Source organism: Monodelphis domestica, chromosome 8, assembly GCF_027887165.1.
Source record: "Monodelphis domestica isolate mMonDom1 chromosome 8, mMonDom1.pri, whole genome shotgun sequence".
NCBI classification, from domain to species: Eukaryota; Metazoa; Chordata; class Mammalia; order Didelphimorphia; family Didelphidae; genus Monodelphis; species Monodelphis domestica.
In genome coordinates this window covers 56,265,747-56,286,461 of record NC_077234.1, presented here as the reverse complement: position 1 = coordinate 56,286,461, position 20,715 = coordinate 56,265,747, and the positions used below count along the sequence as shown (strand labels likewise).

Sequence of the window (20,715 nt, the reverse complement as noted above, 5' to 3'; positions counted from 1 at the left end):
ACTAAATCAAATGGGCAGGTATTAAGAAATGTTTTACTATTTCCCTTATAGAAAGTAAATTTACTTTGTTTTCTAAAAACATGTTTTTATATGTTAGGCCTGTAAGTTTCTTTTCAAATAGACTAGGAACATTGCTCCCTTGAGACTGGCAGTATTAAATACTGATTTTATTTAAATCACTGTTTCACTCCTTGAATTAAGAGGTGCTTGTAAGATTTTGTGTCATAATGGAACCACTGAATTAGAAATCAGATTTGTGTTCTGATTCGGAATTCTGAACTGTGTGGCTTTTAACCAGTAATTTAAAGTCTCAGAGCTTCAGTTTTGTTATTTGTAAAATGATGATAATAAAGAATTGATTATGGCCTTATCTATAGTCCTCTTCAGGAAGACCAAGTTTCACTGATTCCAATGACTTGAGTTGTGGAAATAAAACAAAGTAATATCTATGAAAGGACTTCATAATTAAATATGGTACTAAGGAGTTGGTTAGAGAAGGAAATGGCAAACCACTCCAGTATCTTTGCCAAGAGAATGCCAAATGGGGTCACAAACAATTAGACTTGACTAAACAATAACAAAACTAAGGAGATGATGGTATTTTTTACTTAGTAGGTTGGCAGAAATTCCAAATATTATTAGTCCTTTAAAATATACAATGCTTATATAATTTAGTCATTAGTTTTTGGGTTTTAATTACTTAAGAATTGGGATAGGTACTCTTTCACAAGGATGGAGAAACAGTTGTGTTTTAGGACAACTTCTTTTTAGTTTTTTAAAAAATGTTATTTGAATTACAGTTTTGAAACAAAGTTATGTCAGATATTTTCAGACCTCAATGCCACCTACCGTACAATTCAAGGCCACTTACAATCTGAAAACTTCAAGGTAGGTGTATAAATTTTATATTTTGTTGTGTCTGTGTGTCTGTGTGTGTGTATGTATATATATATCTTTTGAAGTCCCAGCTATTTTGTTAGAACCTTAAAAATCTGAATATCTCATAATGTTTTTGGTTACTATTTTTATAAATTAAAATTACATTGGCCAGCTTTGCCTAATTGCTCTAAAAATTTTATTTTTCATTAATTGTCTTGAGTAATAAAAAGTATCCTCAGCCACCATATCCTAGACATTCATTACAAAGCTTACACTTCCTGCTTTGTAATGACATGTCAAATGCCTGACTTTTCAAATTTTGCTTTTTTTAATCCAGTAAAATTTATCATACCTAGTAACACAATGGCATACAAAGATAGAGATGTAAAGTTGAATATACCAGTTATCACGTTAAAGAAATATCTTTGGGTTAGATTGTTGCCGAGTGAAAGGGACCAGGAATTAGGAAAACCAGGGTTAACATCCTGCCTCCAGACACTTATTAGCTTGTGTATCCAGGGGCAAGTCACTTGCCTTTTCTTAGCTTCCATTTCTTTATTCATAGCATAGGGATGTTTCATATCATCTACCTCATAGCATGAAAAGTCAATGTGAACATATGTTTAGACCCTTGCAAACCTTAAATCTGCTAGTGAAGATGATATATGGTATCTAGGTAATAATGACAGTGTGAAGGAAGAGTAGTACAAGATACTTTATAATGCTTCATAGAAAATAACATCTTTAAGAAAATTTGGCTCTTGAAGGGAGATGATTTGGAGTCTACCACCTTAGAGATGATCTCAGAAGACCTATATTGATAGGATTTCTTGCATTTCTACTTTTAGTGAAGTTACTTGTAATGGGATAATAATTCCATCAGACTCAGGATACCTTCTTCTTGATACTTGAATTTATCAGACACTAATTATTGAAATTAACTGGCCACCTTAGAATATTCTGTTATAAAGTTAACAAAGAATTCAATATATTAAAAAAAGTTAAAGTCACCAAAAACATTTGGACTTAGAATAAATTAGATATAAATTCATTTGAAACCATAATAATAACTTACCTTCTGTCCTAGAATCAGTAATAACTATTGGTTCCAAAGCAGAAAAATGGTAAGGCCTAGGCAATTGGATTAAGTAATTTGTCCAGAGTCATATAACTAGGAAATATCTGAGGCCAGATTTGAACCCAGGGAACTCCCTTCTTCAGGCCTGACTTTTCATTTGTTTTTTAAACAATTCATTATCTCTGATCCAAATCATTGACATTTAGAACTAGAAGAATTTGGGGAATGTAGAAGGCAGAAGAGGGTGAGAAGAGAGATTGCATTTCTTCTTTGGGTTCTAAAAGATTTAGATTATTTAACTGACACCTTTTTTCAGTTTTCTTGATTGATAACTTTTGTTTGATAAAGTGGTTTCCTTTTCTTATATTTTTAAGCAAAGAGTAATGACCTGCTTCAGAGCATGGGAAGACTGGGCAATTTATCCAGAAACATTTTTGATCAGATTACAAAATATATTTTTGGGACTTGTAAATATTATTGAAGAAAAAGAAACAGAGGTAGGTGTCATTACTTGTCTTTCTTGTGGGGGGGCTGGGGAAGAATAGGAGAGGTTGCAATGCAATACAGTGTAATATGAGGTTACAGTGAGATGGTCATTAAGTACTAATGTTAAAACATGAGACATTTTTTAAAATGTACCTTAATTCATATTGGCAAAGTGTTAATGGATCTAGAAGTCAGAGAATAATTTGTATCTCTTCAACCTCTAGGGATGGGACAGGGCAATAGAGAAGTGTGCAGTTAATCATTTTTTATCTAGAGAAGAAGGCAGTAGACCTCCCATTCCCTTGTCATCTCCAGAGTAGCTACTTCCTCTCTCTCAGTACTTCTTGAATCTAAGCATGTTCTCCTAAAGTTCTCTGGCCCATAATTTTCATTTAGTTTGGCCTACTATAGGAAATTAGCCCTGGTCAAGTAGGTTGGGGGAGGTTTGTAGTTTTTACTTTGCCTCAATTGAAAGAAATCTCTTCATAAAAGTTTTCTTTTTAAGGCATTAAACTTATTTTTAATTTGTGCTTAGAGGATACTTCTTGGGATATTCCTATGATCATAATTTTAGCCCTGGAAACAGTCCTGGAGGTCCAAAGGCAACAGTGGGGTTAGAACTTTTTAAGAATGATTAAAAGTAGCTAATTTATAATCTTAGGTACATTGACCTCATTGATCATTTAACAAGCATTTATTATTAAGGTTCCAAGGGTGCTGGGGCTATAAATATAAAGAATTTAAAAATACAAAAAATGAAAAATCTTGACAACCTCAACTCAAATACAACAATGTATTTGAGTGTCTTGTGTATGAGAAATACTGCTAGTTGTCATAAAACATAAAGCATAAAACACAGGCCTTACTTAGAAAAGTTTATAACATAGACATGATACAGGGACATATGAAAATATAGCATATTATATGTTCTTTGATTGTTAAATATTAAGTACCAAAAGACTGATACAAATCAGAAGTAGTTCAGAAGAGGGAAGAAGGGAGAGGAAGAGAAAGTTTTTAATAAGACTTTGAAGAACAAAAAAGAATTCAGTGCTCTTGGTAAGTTAGCATTTGCATTTCAAAATGATATCAAATGATAGCTTAATAAAGAATTAAATTAAAATAGTATAAATATTTTTCTGTTGCTTATGACTAACCATAAATATTTGTTGAATTTTTGAACCATTAATTTATTTGCCAGCTAATTTTTTTTCCTTGAAAAATTAATACCATGCCATATTTAGTTTGAGGAAAAGGATGTATACATATTTGGTAGTTTTGTGGGAATGGACATGTAACTATTTTACTCATTTGTACATTTGGAAGACTGGTGAATTTAGTTCAATAATATTTATGGTTAGTTATAAGCAACAGAAAAATATAGCTTTTTGATTACTTTAATTGAACACAGCAAGCTTTAACTAAATAGATGATTTAAATGGGTCCACCTGTAACTTTTTATTGAAAAAAAAAAACTACCAATTCAGTTTTAAAGTTATGTACCCAAAAAGTTTACTACACCATTTCTCTTCCTGTTCACTTGGCCAGTAGACTCGATCTTAATTCACAAGTATTCTGTATAATTTGATTCAGCAAATATTTATTAATTACCTACTATGTGCATAGCACTATACCATGGAGATATAAAATACAAATGGATCCTTATCTTCTAGGAGCTTTGTATTCTACTAAAATAAAATCCATAGATTTTTCCTAAATGTGATTATTGGCATCCACATCTCAGTAGGTTTGTACTAATTTGTAAATAATCTTATGAAAGATCCTGTAAAAGCTTAAGCAGCAGTTGGTAAGAAATAGAGGAAAAATGTTAATGTGTCTATGTGTTTCTATAGGAAGTACCAGATGATCTTGATGGTGCCCCCATTGAGGAAGAGCTGGATGGTGCACCTTTGGAAGATGTTGATGGAATTCCTATTGATGCCACTCCCATTGATGATCTTGATGGAGTCCCCATAAAGTCACTTGATGATGATCTCGATGGTGTGCCTTGTAAGAAACTTTCACACATTTTTCTGTGTAGATAAAGAAATAGCTTGTCATGTAAAATGATTTAGACTTTATCCTTAATTTGTTTAGATGAAAAATTTCAAATAGGATTTTGGGATGGGTATTTTAATTTATGTTTTTAACTTTAAGAAAGTCACAAGTTGAAAATACTATATGGAGAAGTAACCTTGACCATTCAGATAGGGAATTTGACCTTCCAGTCAGGAAGACCTTGGTTCAAGTCTTGCTTTTGCTACCTGGGCCACTCTTAAGACTAGAAGTTGCATTTAGCATTGAGTTTTCTTACATGGAGTTCCAAATGAAAACAGAGTCAGTTTTCTTATAGGCCTAGAATTTAGACCTGTATGGGTTACAGGTGATTTATTCCAACCATCATATTTTATAGTTAAGGAAATATTAAGACCTAAAGAAGTTTAGAGATTTGCCCAAAGTAAGACAGAGTAGCAGAATTGGCATTCAGACCTTGTTCCTCTTTTTCTCTATATTAGAAAAAGCTCTGGATTCCTAAATAATTTGTTCATTATATGTATGTTTGTGTATGTACGCATACATGTGTGTTTTTTCCTCTTAGTTGTCAAATATGAGTGCCTTGTTATAGTCCTCATCTTAGACTTCCTGCACTATTTGATACTGTTGATTTCCCTCTTCTGAAGAGTCTCTATTCTCTGGTTTTGTGACCTTGTTCTCTTATATCAGTATCTGAGATTACTCCTGAGTCTTCAGGTTTGCAAATCATTTTGCATATATTTTCTTATCTGATTACCTACCAACACAGCTATAACAGCAATGCAATTATCCAAGACAATTCTGAGGGACTTATGAGAAAGAATGTTCTCCATATCTAGAGAAAGAACTGTTGGAGGAGAAATGCAGAAGAAAACATACGATTTATCACTTGTTTATTTGGGTATATGATTTGGGGTTTTGTTTTTTAAAGATTACTCTATTACAGAAATGAATAATACAGAAATATTTTGAGTGATAATACAGATATAACCTAGTGGAATTGCTTGCCAACTCTGTGAGCGGGAAAGGAAAAGGGAAGGGAGAGAACGTGAATCATGTAACCATGGGAAAAAAGATAAAATAATATAGCTAATCTTAATAGCTAGCATTTATATGGTATTGACTATGTACCACATATTCTGTTATGTTTTACAAATAACATCTTTTTTTGGTTCTTGCAACACCCTGGGAGGTCGGCATTATTTTTTCTTTTTAAGTTTAGGTAACTGAATCAAACAGAGGTTAAGTGACTTGTCCAAGGTCAAACAGCTATTACATGTCTGAGACTAGACTTGAGTTCAGGTCTTCCTGACTCCTGGTACACTATTCTATCTCCATTCCTGTCCAGCTGTTAAATAGATGTTATTTTCATTCCCATTTTCCAGATAAGGGAACTAAGGCAGAAAGATTAATGACTTGCTCAGCAAGGGAGTAAGTACATCTGTTGAGGTGGATGGGAAGAGAATATTTTAATGAATATATTATTAAAACTATCCATAAACCACGAGACAAATATTTTTAAACATGATTGATGAACAACACAGATACTTTTTAGTTTTGTAGCATTACTGTACTTGCTTAGCTCCTCATCTAATAGTGATTCTTTGCCTTGACAGTGGATACCTCTGAAGATTCAAAAAAGAATGAGCCTATTTTTAAAGTGGCCCCATCCAAATGGGAAGCAGTAGATGAATCTGAATTGGAAGCACAGGGTGAGCACAATGCTAATTACTTACTTGTTAAGCTTTTCCCCCCAAAATAAATAATAGTTAGCATTTATGATATCCTTTACAGATGTTGTCTTAGGGGTTAGGGTAGAAGCAGCACCTATTGTGTTCATATAGCTGAAGTTTAGAGTCAGAGATACTGTAGGGCCTCTGTAATTATGCCCTGCCTTATTTTAGGCCCTTGTTTGGCTGACTAAAAATCTCTTGTTACATAATTTGAATGGAAAATTAAAGTGCAGGATCACAGGGCATTTGGGAACCAATTTCAAACTCATTTTGACCTCTAGGAATTCAGAGTTTGGAGATTGGAGGAAATGAGCCTTCATTCTTGGTGAATCTTTGCCCCATTCCTGTCCTCAGATTCACTTTGTGAATGCCCCAAAGTAGGGTGTGCTTATGAAGTGTGCACATGGGCATAAACAAGGTGCTACTGTATAGTATAACTGAAGGAATATGTGGAGTTTCTGATCAAACAAGGTATCTTCAACAAAAGCATGAGAATATTAGTTCCTTATTTAATTAATTAATTCAGATAGAAGTGCAGTGTAAGTTTGAGTAAAGAAATAAACTTACATATTCTCATGAGGGATGGAATGCATGAAGCACAAAGAAATGGCTGTGAAAACTATCCCGATAAAAACTGGTGTAATGTAAACCGATGGCTCCAGACCTGGAACTCCGTTCTACTTCTGCAATAATGTGAATTTACCTTATGGAATTACATCCTTTTTTCCTTTATTCAGCGGTAACAACATCTAAATGGGAGTTATTTGACCAGCATGAAGAATCAGAAGAAGAAGAGAATCAAAAGTAAGAATCTAGGATCTTAATGTGCTCAGTTTCTTCTGTGGGTGCCCTTTTTTTCATCAGGGTATAGATGAAATAAGTGAGAGGGGGGAAAACTGTAAGGGGATCCTGTTCGAGGCCTCAATTATTTTCCCAGCACATGAGGAGCTTTTGGCTTCTGGTCCTAGTGCTTCTAATTTCCACTACCTTTTTAGTTCTGTAGTGTATTTGCTTTCTCCCATCAAGTTATGAATCTCACTTTGCAGTTAAATATGTTAATTGGTCAGTTGCATTTCTTGCAGATCTCTTATCAAATATGTTTTGGGGCTCAATGGAAAGTGATTTTTAAAGACATAGAAGAATTGGTAGTATTTCTCCATGTTATTCGGGAGTTTACATTCTAAAACAGATTATTTTAACACACATAAAATACCCATATGAGTGTGTGCACTTAAATACTTGGTCATTTTTTTCAAGAGAACTAATGAGACAATCAGAAAGCTCTTCAAACAGAGGAAGAGTGGATCTGGTGTTTCTTATTTTTGTCAGGTGCATTTTGATTTTTTTTCATTGATTATCTCACTTAAATAACACTACGTCTGAAATTTAAGAGTACCTTGGAAGACCAAGGAGTCTAAATTAATGCAGTGCATTTTTCTTTCTATAAGGCAAAAAAAGAAATGGGATGGAAATTTTTATTTCAAAGTAAAATTATAATAGTTTTGTATCAGTTGATATGCCTAGTCATCCTAGTTTTGAGTAATTTTTATTTTTGTCATCAGGTGGAAATTGTAATAATCTGTATTTCAAAATACTCTCAGCTTGCTAGTGTAATTGTTACTTTATAGCAGTTTCCACAAATCGACCCTTTCTCCATGGCAGTATTGGGAGATTAAAGAATTAAAATATTGAATAAGTGAACCAAATCTGAAAGTAGATGGATGCAGAATAGTGGGGGAGCGTGGAAAAATACAAAAAAGAAATACCAGTGTCATTCAGGTTTTGGGGAAATTTAATAATCACTTTCATGAAAATGAAGTTTTTCATAGTTAAAAGAGATGATGTTTATAAATTTCTAAAATTATTAGCCATAGCCATGCTAAATAGCAGTAACCAACTATATGAAATAACATTCCCAGAGCAAGGATGATCCTGCCAGGTGTTAAAGAATATGGAATAGCTTCTCAAAATAATCAGCCATGTTGATACACTTGCATGGTAGACTTTTTCTTTCTTTTTTTTCCTTTAGTGGGAGAGAAGCCTTTATTACTGTTTTCTGAAACATGAAATTTATATCCATTGTCATTACATTCTGAAGTATATTTGATTTTGTTACTCTGAATCATTGACCTAGTTAATATGTTATTTGTAACCATCTTAAATTGATGAGACTGTGATTCTAGTGACTTATTTCTGATTTTTTTAGCAAGAAATTCAAGTAACATATATTGAAACTTAATAATTTGAAAAATAGCAATGAATGTGAAACTAGATTTGATGGCAATGATGCCAAGAAGTTAAATGGCCAATATTTTAAAATAATTTTTGTATCATCCTGATCTGTTGCAAAGGCTTGGGTGATGATTCTATTTCTTTTAAGAAAAATAATTCGCCTATTCATTTTGAATGAAAAAGGTTCAGGGATTTCTTAGAGATTGATTTAAATTAAAAGGGCTCGTAAAATAAATAATTGTGCAGATAGCTTCCTTTGGGGTATGAATGACAGTAATTTAGATCACCTTTTTTGTTTTCCCGTTGTATTTAGTATTCTCAATAGTGCTTGGCTATTTTTTGTGTGCTACACTACTGCACTCTAGTGGCTGAATATAGAATAGTACTTTACTCTAATTTTATGGGGTATAGAATAATGGTTACTATGGCACTGAGGAAGAAACTTGATTTTAGAATCGTGAGTTGGAGCTTTAGAGAACAGGTTAAAATTTACTTGCTTTGGTTAAGGAGGTGGGGTGTATCACATGCACACTGATTTGGAAATGAGGGACTAACTGAATTTGAAATCCAACTTGCTTCAAAAGCCAAAAAGCACTTTGAGATTACAAAGAGAACTAGTAAATAATTCCATCTCTTGAGATGGACTTTATGGCCTTTCAAAAATCAAATCATTACTAAGACTCACTTATTAAATGTTTGGACTTTATGTCCTCTACACAAAAAATCTGATTCATTTCTAAAATGCATTTAAAATAATAGGAATGGGAAAAAAGGCTCTACTCTCCTTTCTCCCTTTTTCTTTTTAGTATACAGAAGGGAATAATATGAAATAATATTGGAAATGTTGGACAGAACTGGTTCTTGTGTGAAGGCAGATCTTATGATGCTTAGACTTCCTAAGGAATATTATTTTGTTGGAAATGTAGGAAAGTGAATTATTTTTTAGAGGAAACTGGAGTCAGAGACAATAGTTAAGGAGGCATTTAATGTAACCATGGTGAGAGGTGATGAAAACCTACAATAGTGATGGTAGTGCAAATGCATAAAGGAGATTGTGGAGGTAGAATTGAAAGGACTTGGCAACTTATTTAGATATGATGGTGGATCAGATGAGGGAGATGGAAGAGTAACTATAAACCTATAAACCTATAAACTATAAAGTTTATTGAAAATGTTTTATGTATAAAGATACCAGGAATTTTTATACCCTAGAAAAACAATTGACTTGGCTACCTACTCTTTTAAATGTAGTCTGTATTATAGGATACATCAGATTTCTTTATTACTATATTGGTATGAACTGCTATTTACCTTGGGTTATTATTTATATTCAAAGTTTTTTAAGTACATTATTCTTTTGGAAAGTTATGGGTTTTCTTGTTTTTAACTCACTTTGACTTAGTAACAGTTCTTAAGAAAGGAGAGTGGCAAGGGCTAGGCAGGTGGGGTTTAAGTGAGTTGTCTGAGGTCACATAGGTAGGAAGCTAGATTTGAACCCAGGTCCTCCTGACTCAGGCCTGGCACTCTGTCCACTGTGTCATCTAGCTTCCCTGAAAGTATTTAGTTTTGATGACTGTTTTTGCTTTTCTGTGTATCCTTAGTGCTTAGCACACTGTGCTGGCACATAATTAGTGGCACATAATAAGGGACTTGATTTGTTTATCATAAAAACTTGACCCTTTCTTTCACTTGATTGCTGTCTATTCACTACCACAATCCCTCCACCCAGATATTCATTCTGAGGCAGTGATGGATAGAATTCACTTTCTGGGGATAGAAAGCAATATTAACAGTTTATTTAGGGCAACATTTTGTGGGTTATGTTTTTTAAGACATTAATATTAATACCATGGCTTCTTATAGATTCTATGAAACTTAATGTTTGAGACTTCCCAATAATGTTTGGATTGATTATCCATTTGATTCAGTAGTTTTTCAAGGGATGTATGGGAGAATATAACACCATAAAAAAATATGCTATTAAATGTGATTTTTAAGACTAGTTGAAATCAAAAGTCCTTTTGAGAAAAGTTTCAGAAAACTTTAGAGAAAACAACCTTGAAGTTGTAGTTAGTAAGGACATTTTTATTTCGTGCTACCCTGGTCAGAATTCTCTAGAGTGCAATGAAAAAGTCGCCAATTTAATAAACATTTATTAAGCCCTTGCTAATGATGTTTAATGGTGGAGAAGAAAGAAAGGGAAGATAGACAAGAATGAAGTAGTCCATGTTCTTGGAGAGTTTTGTTTTATTGGAACAACCCAGAAACAGATAACGTGTCTTTTGGAGGGATGGAGAATAGTTCAGATATAAACAGAGACAAGATCAGAGGAATTTGATTCAAAATGGAGCTAGATCTGGCTCTGACAGAGACTGAAATTCAAAGACAGAAAGAGAAACAAACATAGTTACAGGGAGATGGGTGCACAGTGATCAACTTGAAAAATAAGGAGAAGGGGGGGGGAAGGAGTAAGAACACAAGAATACGCTGTGGCACCAATTTGAATTTGCTAATATATTCTACTTATTCCCAAAGTCAAGAAGAAGAAAGTGAAGATGAGGAAGATACTCAGAGCTCCAAATCTGAAGAGCATCATTTGTATTCCAATCCAATCAAAGAAGAAATGACGGAGTCCAAGTCTTCTATTAAATATTCTGAAATGAGTGAAGAAAAACGAGCTAAGCTTCGAGAAATAGAGGTATTAGCATGAAACATGACAGTACAACCAGACTTTTTTTTAAACCCGTACCTTCCGTCTTAGAATTGGTACTGTGTATTGGTTCCAAAGCAGAAGAGCAGTAAGAGCTGGGCAATGGGGGTCACCCAGCTAGGAAGTTTCTGATGCCAGATTTGAACCCAAAATCTCCTGGCTCTAGGCCTGGCTTTCAATCCACTGAACTACCCAGCTGCCCCATAACCACATTTATTTTTATAAATTTTGGTTATAAAGAATAGCCGTTTTCTGATTCTGAATGAACTATGATTTAGAAAGTACGTTGTGACCCACATTCATTCTCCATGGTGTCTGACCTGTGAACTGGGAATAAAACATCTCTTTTTATGGCATATAAACAAAGGTGATCTGTAGGGAGTTGTTATTGTAGTGTAGATACTAGTTGGTAATTAAATGTGTTGGAGCAAGGAAAGGCACTTATGCTGGACTGGAAGGAACTGGGAAATTGAACCTACAGTTTGGGTTTCAACTTTGCAATATATTCCTCCTAGTATAGCTTTGGCAAATAGCTTCAGCTGTCTGGGTCTCAATGTCCTCTTCTGGAGAATGAGTCACTAGATGGAAGACACTTTTTGGGTGTTGGGACTTTCTTTGCCCTTCTCACTTGTTCCTTTTCTGCCAGATAAAAGGGCAAAGTTCTCCTAAGTCTCTACCCTCAGATTGTGGTGAAGGCTTTCTAGGAGTTCCTGGTTGTAGGGAAGCCAATAATGGTGTCTCAAACTTGAAAGAAGCTTAACTTTCTTACGTGGTTTGCTTTTCCATTATACCTTTCATTTGCATTATCTTATTTCCTTTTCCTTAAGTAGTCATTGCTGTTAGGTTATTGCAAGATTTTCCCCACCCGTTTCTCATACATAGTTAATTCAGAACCCACAGATAACATTTTATTATGAGCTATGCAATATCCGTTGGGTGTCAACTTTGGGTGGAAAGATCAGTGATTTTCAGAGTTATTAGGTTCATGTGGTTTTACTATGATGTATATAGGGAACTTCATAATATCTGACATTGTGGAAATGGCAAATTCCTCATCTTTTTGAAAAGTTTCTGAAGGACTTACTTTATTAGTGCCTTTTAAATCTGACTTAGTAAAATACCTTTCAGAGTACAGATTGAATACTTCTGGATTTTCTTTTGCTCTTTGAATAGTTAAATTACAAATAAGTTTAAACAAAATAAATAGGTTTACAAGATCTGAGCTAGAAAATTCACTGGAGGAGAATTTCATAGTAAGGCTTGAATTATTTGATTACAATAAACTTTCCCTTTTAAGCAAACAAAAACTGCATTTGGCATGTGTCAAGTTAGAGTAGTCTGTGACGAAAGCATTATCTGGCCACACTGAGGTGCCACATGGCTGTTGGGCCTGTTTGAATGTCACACTTGGTTTATCAGAACTATTTCTGATGGGAGGGAGGATGTCTCTAGTGCTCAGTTGCTCCAGTTGCTGCCTTAAACAGAGGATCCTGACTGGAGTTTACCCTTTTTGGATGACTTCGGGGACTTCATTATCATGTTTAATGGCAGACTGGGATCTGTCTCTTCTCAGTGTTCCTATTGTCTCTCTGTCCTTTTAAGTGATTGCTTCTGATTGGCTTGAACTGGGAGCAGAAAGAACTTTAGGGACCCTCAAGGCTCTGTGAGATTAGGCACCATGTCTTGGTACCTTACAGCAGAAAGGAGGAACCTTGTGCAGCTTGGAGCTGAGGGAGTTGAAGCTCAAGGAGAGGTGCCCTGCCTGTGCTACTCAGTAGCTGTCCAAGCTGGGGCTAGAACATACACCTCTGGCTTCTCCAGGACTTCTCTCCTTTAGACATTTCCCCCTTTCAATTAAGCCTTTCATGTCTTTAATTGGTTGCTGAATTCAAGAATCCAGAATATTCATCTTGGAACCCTTCAGTAACCAGACTTGATTTAGTGAGTAAACCATACAAGTGGAAGGGACTTGGGTTGTCTCATCAGCTCAGGGTTTTTAGGGAATATACATGGTAGTGGATTTTAGATGTTAGGAATGTATCTGTCAAGATCTCAAGATACTTTCAAAAACAGAATTTTAAAAGAAGAATGGGAGCTGAGTAAATTTTGAGTAAATTACATTATTTTAGATGGGACTTTTGACAATTGCCTGAGGTATTCAGAGGCTTTTGTCACTTCTGAAGTAGGTAGGTTTTGTGGTCTAGTGGGAAGAGTTTGGGTTTGAATCCAGGTTCTACCTCCTGACACGGAGGAAGTCACTTTTCCTCTCTAGGTCTTGTTTCTTCTCTAAAATGAGGGGGTTTAGACTACTATCTTCCAACTCTTAATCTTTAAACCTCTCGTAATTATTTAAAGGGAATATGATCATATTAGAAAGGCTTTGTACATGGTGTAGTTAGAAGTTGTTCAGGAAAACTATATAAAAATATATACAAAAAAAACCCTAGACTTATTTAAATCAACTGTATGAGAACATGTGTTATAAAAATAGTTTTATTAGATTTAATCCTAACAAATATTCATTTAATAAAAGCCAATATAATAATTCATTAAACCTGATAAAGCAGTGTATTACGTTTGTGATTTTTCTTCTGTTCCCAACTTTGATATTTCCCAGCATACTGGTGGACTGAATTTGTATTGTTGGGGGTGATGTTCTGAGAAGAGCACTGGATCAGGAGTCTAGAAACCAGGAGTCTAGAAAAAGTCTCCTCTCCTCCTGCATCAGCCACTCTCTATAACTCCTCATTTTCTTTTGGATTTTGTTTTTCTCAACTGTAAAACAAAAGGTTAGGAAGAGGGGATTCTTATCTCAAATTCCTTTACAGGTTCTAAAATTCTGTAAGTACAGCATAATGACCAATAACATTGGGCAGGTCACTTCACGTCTTTGAAATGGATAGGGACTACTTGTGACTTTGCTGGAAATAGGGAGCTCCTCATAAGCAGTTCTTTCATTTATGAAGGTCATCGGTGCTGCCCCTCAAGAGTCATGGAGAATTGTCTAGGCACTGAAAGGTTCATTGACTTGCCCTGGGTCACATAGCCAGTATTAGAAGGCCCAGGTCTTCCTGGCCCCAAGGTCTGCTCGATATCCTCTAGGTGTAATCATTCTTTTACTGCTTTTTTCATAGAGTAATTTTGGAAAGTGCTTTATAGACCTTAATACAACCTATTAACATGAGCTGTCTTTTATAGGTGTTTAGAGTATTAGAATATTTAGCATAATTCTAAAACCATTACATTGTGCTGTTATGTGAAAGTTCATTTTTCATCCTACTAAATCTTATCTCTGACTTTCTCCCTGAGATCGATAGTTCTCCTTTTAATACATCAGTAAGCATTTTTATTAAGCACCCTCTATGTGCCAGGGACTGTGCCAGGCACTAGGGTAACAATGAAACAATTCTGTTGTTGAAAAACTTAACATTTTTACTTTACGTTGTATATTAAGAAGAAATATTTTGTAAATAGGCAATTTTTAATTTTAGTTATTTTTATTCCAAATGTTAGGAAACCAAGCATATCCATATACAAAGAAAAAATTTATATCAATGAAGTCACAAATCTATTGCTTTTCTTCATAACTGGATATGAAACTTTCAATGCTTTCCTGCTTGTTATGTTTTTTTTCTGGGTATCCTATTCTTTCAAAATAAAATTATTTATGTATCAATAGAATTTATCCACATGCATCCTAGTCCCTCTCCCACTCACACCACATCACAGAAGGTAGCAGACATGTTCATAACAAATTTTTTCATGTTTTCCTTTCAGTTCATTCTCTGGAGGTATTATCACAGTTTATTTTTCCAGTATTAATTCTGTAGCTGTATATGATGCTCTCTTGATTCTGCTCATTTCACTGTTCATTATCCTGTGCAGTTTTAAAAAAAATTAGCCTGCTCATTATTTCTTATGGTACAGTAGTATCCCATCATAATCACATATACTACATTTTGTTTAGCCATTCTCCATTCGGTGGGCATCCTCCTAATTTCCAATTCTTTGCCACCATAAAGAGAGCTGCTAGAAATATTTTAAAACACATGGGTTCTTTTCCAGTTTCCCTAATCTACTTGGGAAACAGACCCAGTGCTGTATGTAAGGGTATACTCATATGTAAGAACTTAAAAATATTATATTTTATAAGATTTATTAATCATCACTAGAAGTAACAAAATAAAAAGGTAACAAAAATAAAACCGTGTGCCTATGGCTAATCTACCTGTTCAGACAGCCTGCTCCACCAAAGTCGTGACCCAGGAAGCAAAGAGAGCTAGCCAAGGAAGACCACCCTATTTATTCTCCTGCCTTAAATCCTCAGTAACAACAGGAAGTCAGTGGGCTGCTGGGAAATGTAGTTCAAAGGCACAAGACTTCCAATTACACAACATACAGTATTTTAACTCTCTGGGTGTAATTACAGATTGCTCTCCAAAATGACTGAATCAATTCACAGCTCCACCAATAATGTATCTGTGTCCCCATTTTTCTGTAACCACTCCAACATTTGTCATTTTAGCCATTCTGATGGATGTGAGATGAAATTTCAGAATTGTTTCCATTTGCAATTCTTTAATCAGTAGTGATTTAGAGCATTTTCTTTCCCATTTATCAATTTATGGCTTTGAATTCATCTGGAAATTGTTTGTTTCTTTTGCCCATTTATCAATTGAGGGATCAATTCTTATAAATCTGACAAAAATTATATTTTAGATAAGAGACTTGTATCTAGAGGCTGTCTATACTTCCCCACCCCTCCCCCCCAATTTTCTACTTTCTTTCTAATCTTGGCAATATTTTTTTTCTTTACAAATTTTTTTCAGTATAATATGCCCAAAATTATCCATTTTATATTTCAGTACTGTTCTTCCTCTTATTGACTATTAAATTCCTCTGCTAACCACAAATCTGATAAGTAATGTTCCCTGTTTTTTTCTAATTTACTTATATCTCCTTTTATTTCGAGATCATGTATCTATTTTGATCTTATCTTTGTGAATGGTGTAGAATATTGGTCTTTACCTGGTTTCTGCCAAACTACTTTCTTGTTGTCCCAGTAATTTTTATCAAATAGTGATTTCCTTTCCCCAAGACCTAGATCTATGCTTTTGTCAAATATGATGTTACTATACTCTTTTACTGCTGTTTGGTGTTTGTTTGTCTTGTTACACTGATCTCTCTATATTTCTTAGCCAGTACCAGATAGTTTTTATAATTGCTGCTTTAAAGTACAATTTAAAATTAAGTACTGCAAGAACTCCTTCCTTTAATTTTTTTCCCTTTTCATTAATTCTTTTGATATTCTTGATCTTTTGCTCTTCCAAGTGAGTTTTGTAATTTTAATTCATAAAATAATTTTTTGGTAATTTAAATGGTGTGCCATTGAAGAAGTAGATTAGTTTAGGTATGATTGCCATTTTAATTATATTGGCTCTATCCATCCATGAACAATTAATATTTCTCTAGTTATTTAGATCTGACTTTGGGTAAAAGAAATTGATACTTCTTGCCAAGCTTAACTTTTCTTCTTCTGCTTTCCAGTCTTTTCTTAGACCTTCGACAGCAATCAGTCCTATTTTCTTGTATCTTCGAAATTTTCTTTTCCATGTCCTTGTTTCCAGCTACTTATAAACCTGTTTAGATCTGCATTATCGAGAGAGAGAGAGAGAGAGAGAGAGAGAGAGAGAGAGAGAGAGAGAGAGAGAGAGAGAGAGAGAGAGAGAGAGAGAGAGTTAGTTAGTTAGTTAGTTCTTAGCAATGATAACTTTTTAAACTCCAGGATAATTATTCCATGAGGTTCTAATTTGATAGTGAGAAACACTTTCCTTAGTATTGGAGATTGCATCTTTGGCTCAAGATTCCCTAGGTCTCAGTTTAAGGATTCAGTAGTCTTTCCCCTTATTTGATATATTTCTTACTCCTTTCTATACACGTATTCTAATTTACATTTTATTTGTGTGTTTCCTAGCTCTCACTATTCATTTGAAAATTCCTGGTGTGCATAGGTAGTGATTTTTGAATGAACGAATGCAGTCATTTTAAGTGGAAAAATTTTTTTAAATAAATTTTATCTCTCTGATAGGATTTTAAAGTAAGTTCTGGGTAAATTCAGAAGAGTAAGTATCTTTTTGTAAAATCCAAGAAAAGCAAGGACATAGTATTGGGCAGGAATAAAATCACTTCTTATGTATTAAGGAACTGGTGTTAAATTGAGCAGAAACCAGATAGGAACTGCCAGAATATATTCTGAATTCAAAACTATCTAATTTACTCAAGCATTACTGAGTAAGGATGGAGCTATTCCAAATGAATGAATTTTCTTGATGGCTGATACTTAATTATTTTGTGTGCCAAAACTTAAAAAAAAAATAACCTTAATGGAATATAAATGAATCATTAGTATAGTCTATTATTCTACTTTTCACCTTTTCATTTGTGGTGTATGAAACCAGGAAACCAAATTTACTAGAATTTTGTGGAAAGTAAGAGTAAATTCTGTGTGGGTGGACCTGAAGTGTCATTCTGAGGTAAAATACGTAAGTTATACCATGTGTGCTAAGATCCTCTTAGGGATTTGTTTTTCATAAATCAAAATAATAAAATTTATTAGAATTACTTGGATAGGTAAAAGAAAAAAGGGAGAAAGGAAGGGAGGGATAAAGGAAGAGAGAGAGGGAGGGCTGGGGGTGATCAGGAAAGGCTTCATGGTGAAGATTGTGCTTGGGATTTCATGAAGAGATTCTCTTTTAAGTAGACACGAGGAAGGAACACATTCCAGTTTGGGGGCATCTAGTGCAGAGACAAAGCTGTGAGATAGAATGTAAGGACCAGAGAGAAGGCTAGTTCAGAGGAATCAAAACCGAATGGGAAGGGGAGTATATATAATGGAGCTGGAGAGATAGACTTGAGCCATATTGGGAAGGACTTTCAAAACCAAGTGAGTTTATATTTGGTCCTCAAGGCAGTAGAGACCTGGTAGACTTGATTGAGTTAAAGAAGTGATATGGTAGAAGTAATGAGGGCCTAAACTCAGGTGGTGGTAGTGGGAGTAGATAAGAGAACACATTGGATGCATGATAGAGTTGGCACATTCACATTGTAAACTTAGGAGACTGGAAGGATCATTGGTGCCTTTGACAGAAATGAAGAATTTGGAAGGGAGGAAGGAGGATTTGGAGGGGGGAAGATGAGTTCTTTTTTGGACATGTTGAGTTTCAGGGTCAGGGTGTCCAGATGGTGTGGAACTGAAATTCAGTGTAAAGACTGAGGCTAAATCTGTAAATTTGTGAGTCGTTGGCATAGAATTAATAATTAAACTTATAAGAAATGAGAATGGTCACCAAGAAAGAGTGTAAAGAAAAGGAGGAAAGAGCCTTGGGGAGTATTTCACTTGGGGATTTGTAATGTGGATGATGAGTCAGCCCAGACAACTTGATGGATCCTGTTGCACTAAGTTTTGCAAAACTTTACATAAGGTGGCAAAGCTAGATACAAATCCCCAGGGTCTTCCTTCCCTCTCAAGGATTAGTCCCCTCTATCTTATCTTGAATTTGTTTCTCCTGGAGTTGATTTAATTATTCATTAATTATATTTGTATTGGTCTTCATAAGCCAGATAGAAAATAATGACAGTGGTGCTTGGCCTCAGGAATCCTTTTTTGATTGAGTTTCTGATAATGAGGACTGATTTTGAAATGCCCTTTTATTCCACAGCTCAAGGTGATGAAGTTTCAGGATGAATTGGAATCTGGGAAAAGACCGAAAAAACCAGGGCAGAGCTTTCAAGAACAAGTGGAACACTACAGAGACAAACTTCTTCAAAGAGTAAGGAAAATGAATACATTTTGATATTTGTACCACCAATTAGATTAATGGCCTAGAAGTTTTTTTTTTAATATCCTTTTAAAAAAATTTGCAAAAAAGCATATTTGTATTTTCTTGAGTTGTAAATATCCAGAAGTATTAGACAAAATTTGGCCTATTTAGAATTCTATATTAAAAGAATTTAAAGATGTTTTTTATAAGGGGTCATTGTGGCCATATCACCTACAAACTCATAATAATCTTAAGAACATCTGTGAGACCCTATCAGTGCTAAAGGGTAGTGGTTTAATTGTGACAGTATAAAACACTGCTTCTGGGCTTACTATAGAAATGGCACAAAGAACATGATTGTGGGGAATTCTTATATACAGTGTCTTCAAGTTAGAAAGCAATACTTAACTCTCAAAAGCCCTTACTTTTGATATATTTTCTTTCAAAAGGATCCTGCATGGCATCTTTTTTTTTCTTCAGATTTTCATAACACCGGAAATTATAGTGTGGTCAGTAATGGTGCAGTTTATGCTGTTATTTAATAGTTGTTTTAGGCATTCATTCTTATCTTTGCATCCACTCTACCTATTATATGCATATGGGTACTTCACAATCTTCATTGACTTAGGACAAGCAAATAGAAAGATTGTTGAACCAGTTTATCTCTTCTATGAATTTGATATAAGAATTTTAATCTGTCACAACAGTCAATACTTAATATTATAGATAAACTCATCTGTTATTTCCTTTTTGCCAATTTTTAAAAGTCCACTTTGTTGTAAGATAACTTCTTAGTGTGAGAGCATTTCAAATGTGTATTTGAAAATCATAGAAGCACAAAGGTTAGTAAAAACTTAGTTTATCATTCACATTTTTCTGTATAATAGGAAAAAATGAATAGTTTTCTTGGATGGTTATCAACATAGGTTTTTTTTTAGGATTTTAACTCAGCAATATTATATTTTTTTTCTTCCATGGAAATTAGTAGTAGACAAGTGAAATTGTATAGAATTTAAAATTATCATTTGTAAAATGACAAATACTATTAAATTTTTTTTTTATTTTAGGAAAAGGAGAAGGAATTGGAAAGAGAACGTGAGAGAGACAAGAAGGATAAAGAGAAGCTGGAATCCCGATCCAAAGACAAGAAGGAAAAAGATGAATGCACGCCTACAAGAAAAGAAAGGTGCAGCCTTTGTTACTTTTTTCTCTGGAGAAAGTTGGAGGTTTGGATTGGTGTGGCTGTTATGTGACACTTTTATAGACTACTTGAACTAAAACTAAGAAGGATTTTGGGAACCATCTAGTCCAACATTTTTATCTTACCCATGAAGACACTGAGGTAGAGAGGAATCATGGCCAATAACCTGGAAAAATGATGGTTTTGGTCATAGTTTCCCTTGGTTCTTCCCCACAAAGGGCAGAGTTAGTTGAAAAATAAGGTAGAGTGATGGCTTAGTTACATAGCTATCTTTCCTATTTTGAGGTTTGCATCTAGTTCTTACCTCAGAGGAGGAATTTAGTTACAGTATCATGTACCAAACCTGAGACTCAAGTGGCCAAAACAATTCACTAGATCTTCCTTATCACCCCTATAAGCAGCTCTCACAGATTAATGTGCCAGTGATGACTGCCTTTAACCTGGAAGTGGGGGGAGGAAAGAGTTTGCCTTCCCTTCATCCCAGAAGGGCTTCAGATGTGAAGAGAAGTTCATACTTGGGGGTTCACCAAGTTACTGGCTGT

At 34.5% G+C, this 20,715-nt stretch overlaps 1 protein-coding gene across 3 annotated transcripts in view; it reads left to right on the top strand.

The window, feature by feature from the left end:
* U2SURP (U2 snRNP associated SURP domain containing) overlaps window positions 1-20,715 on the top strand; it is an 81,200-nt gene that overhangs the window by 53,390 nt on the left and 7,095 nt on the right. For all 3 annotated transcript variants that reach the window (XM_007502097.3, XM_007502098.3, XM_016425249.2), the window contains 8 exons: window positions 801-888; window positions 2,332-2,454; window positions 4,297-4,453; window positions 6,094-6,189; window positions 6,948-7,014; window positions 10,978-11,140; window positions 18,871-18,981; window positions 20,040-20,158. In XM_007502097.3, the coding sequence (XP_007502159.1) occupies window positions 801-888; window positions 2,332-2,454; window positions 4,297-4,453; window positions 6,094-6,189; window positions 6,948-7,014; window positions 10,978-11,140; window positions 18,871-18,981; window positions 20,040-20,158 (924 nt within the window). The remainder of the gene's footprint in view (window positions 1-800; window positions 889-2,331; window positions 2,455-4,296; window positions 4,454-6,093; window positions 6,190-6,947; window positions 7,015-10,977; window positions 11,141-18,870; window positions 18,982-20,039; window positions 20,159-20,715) is intronic.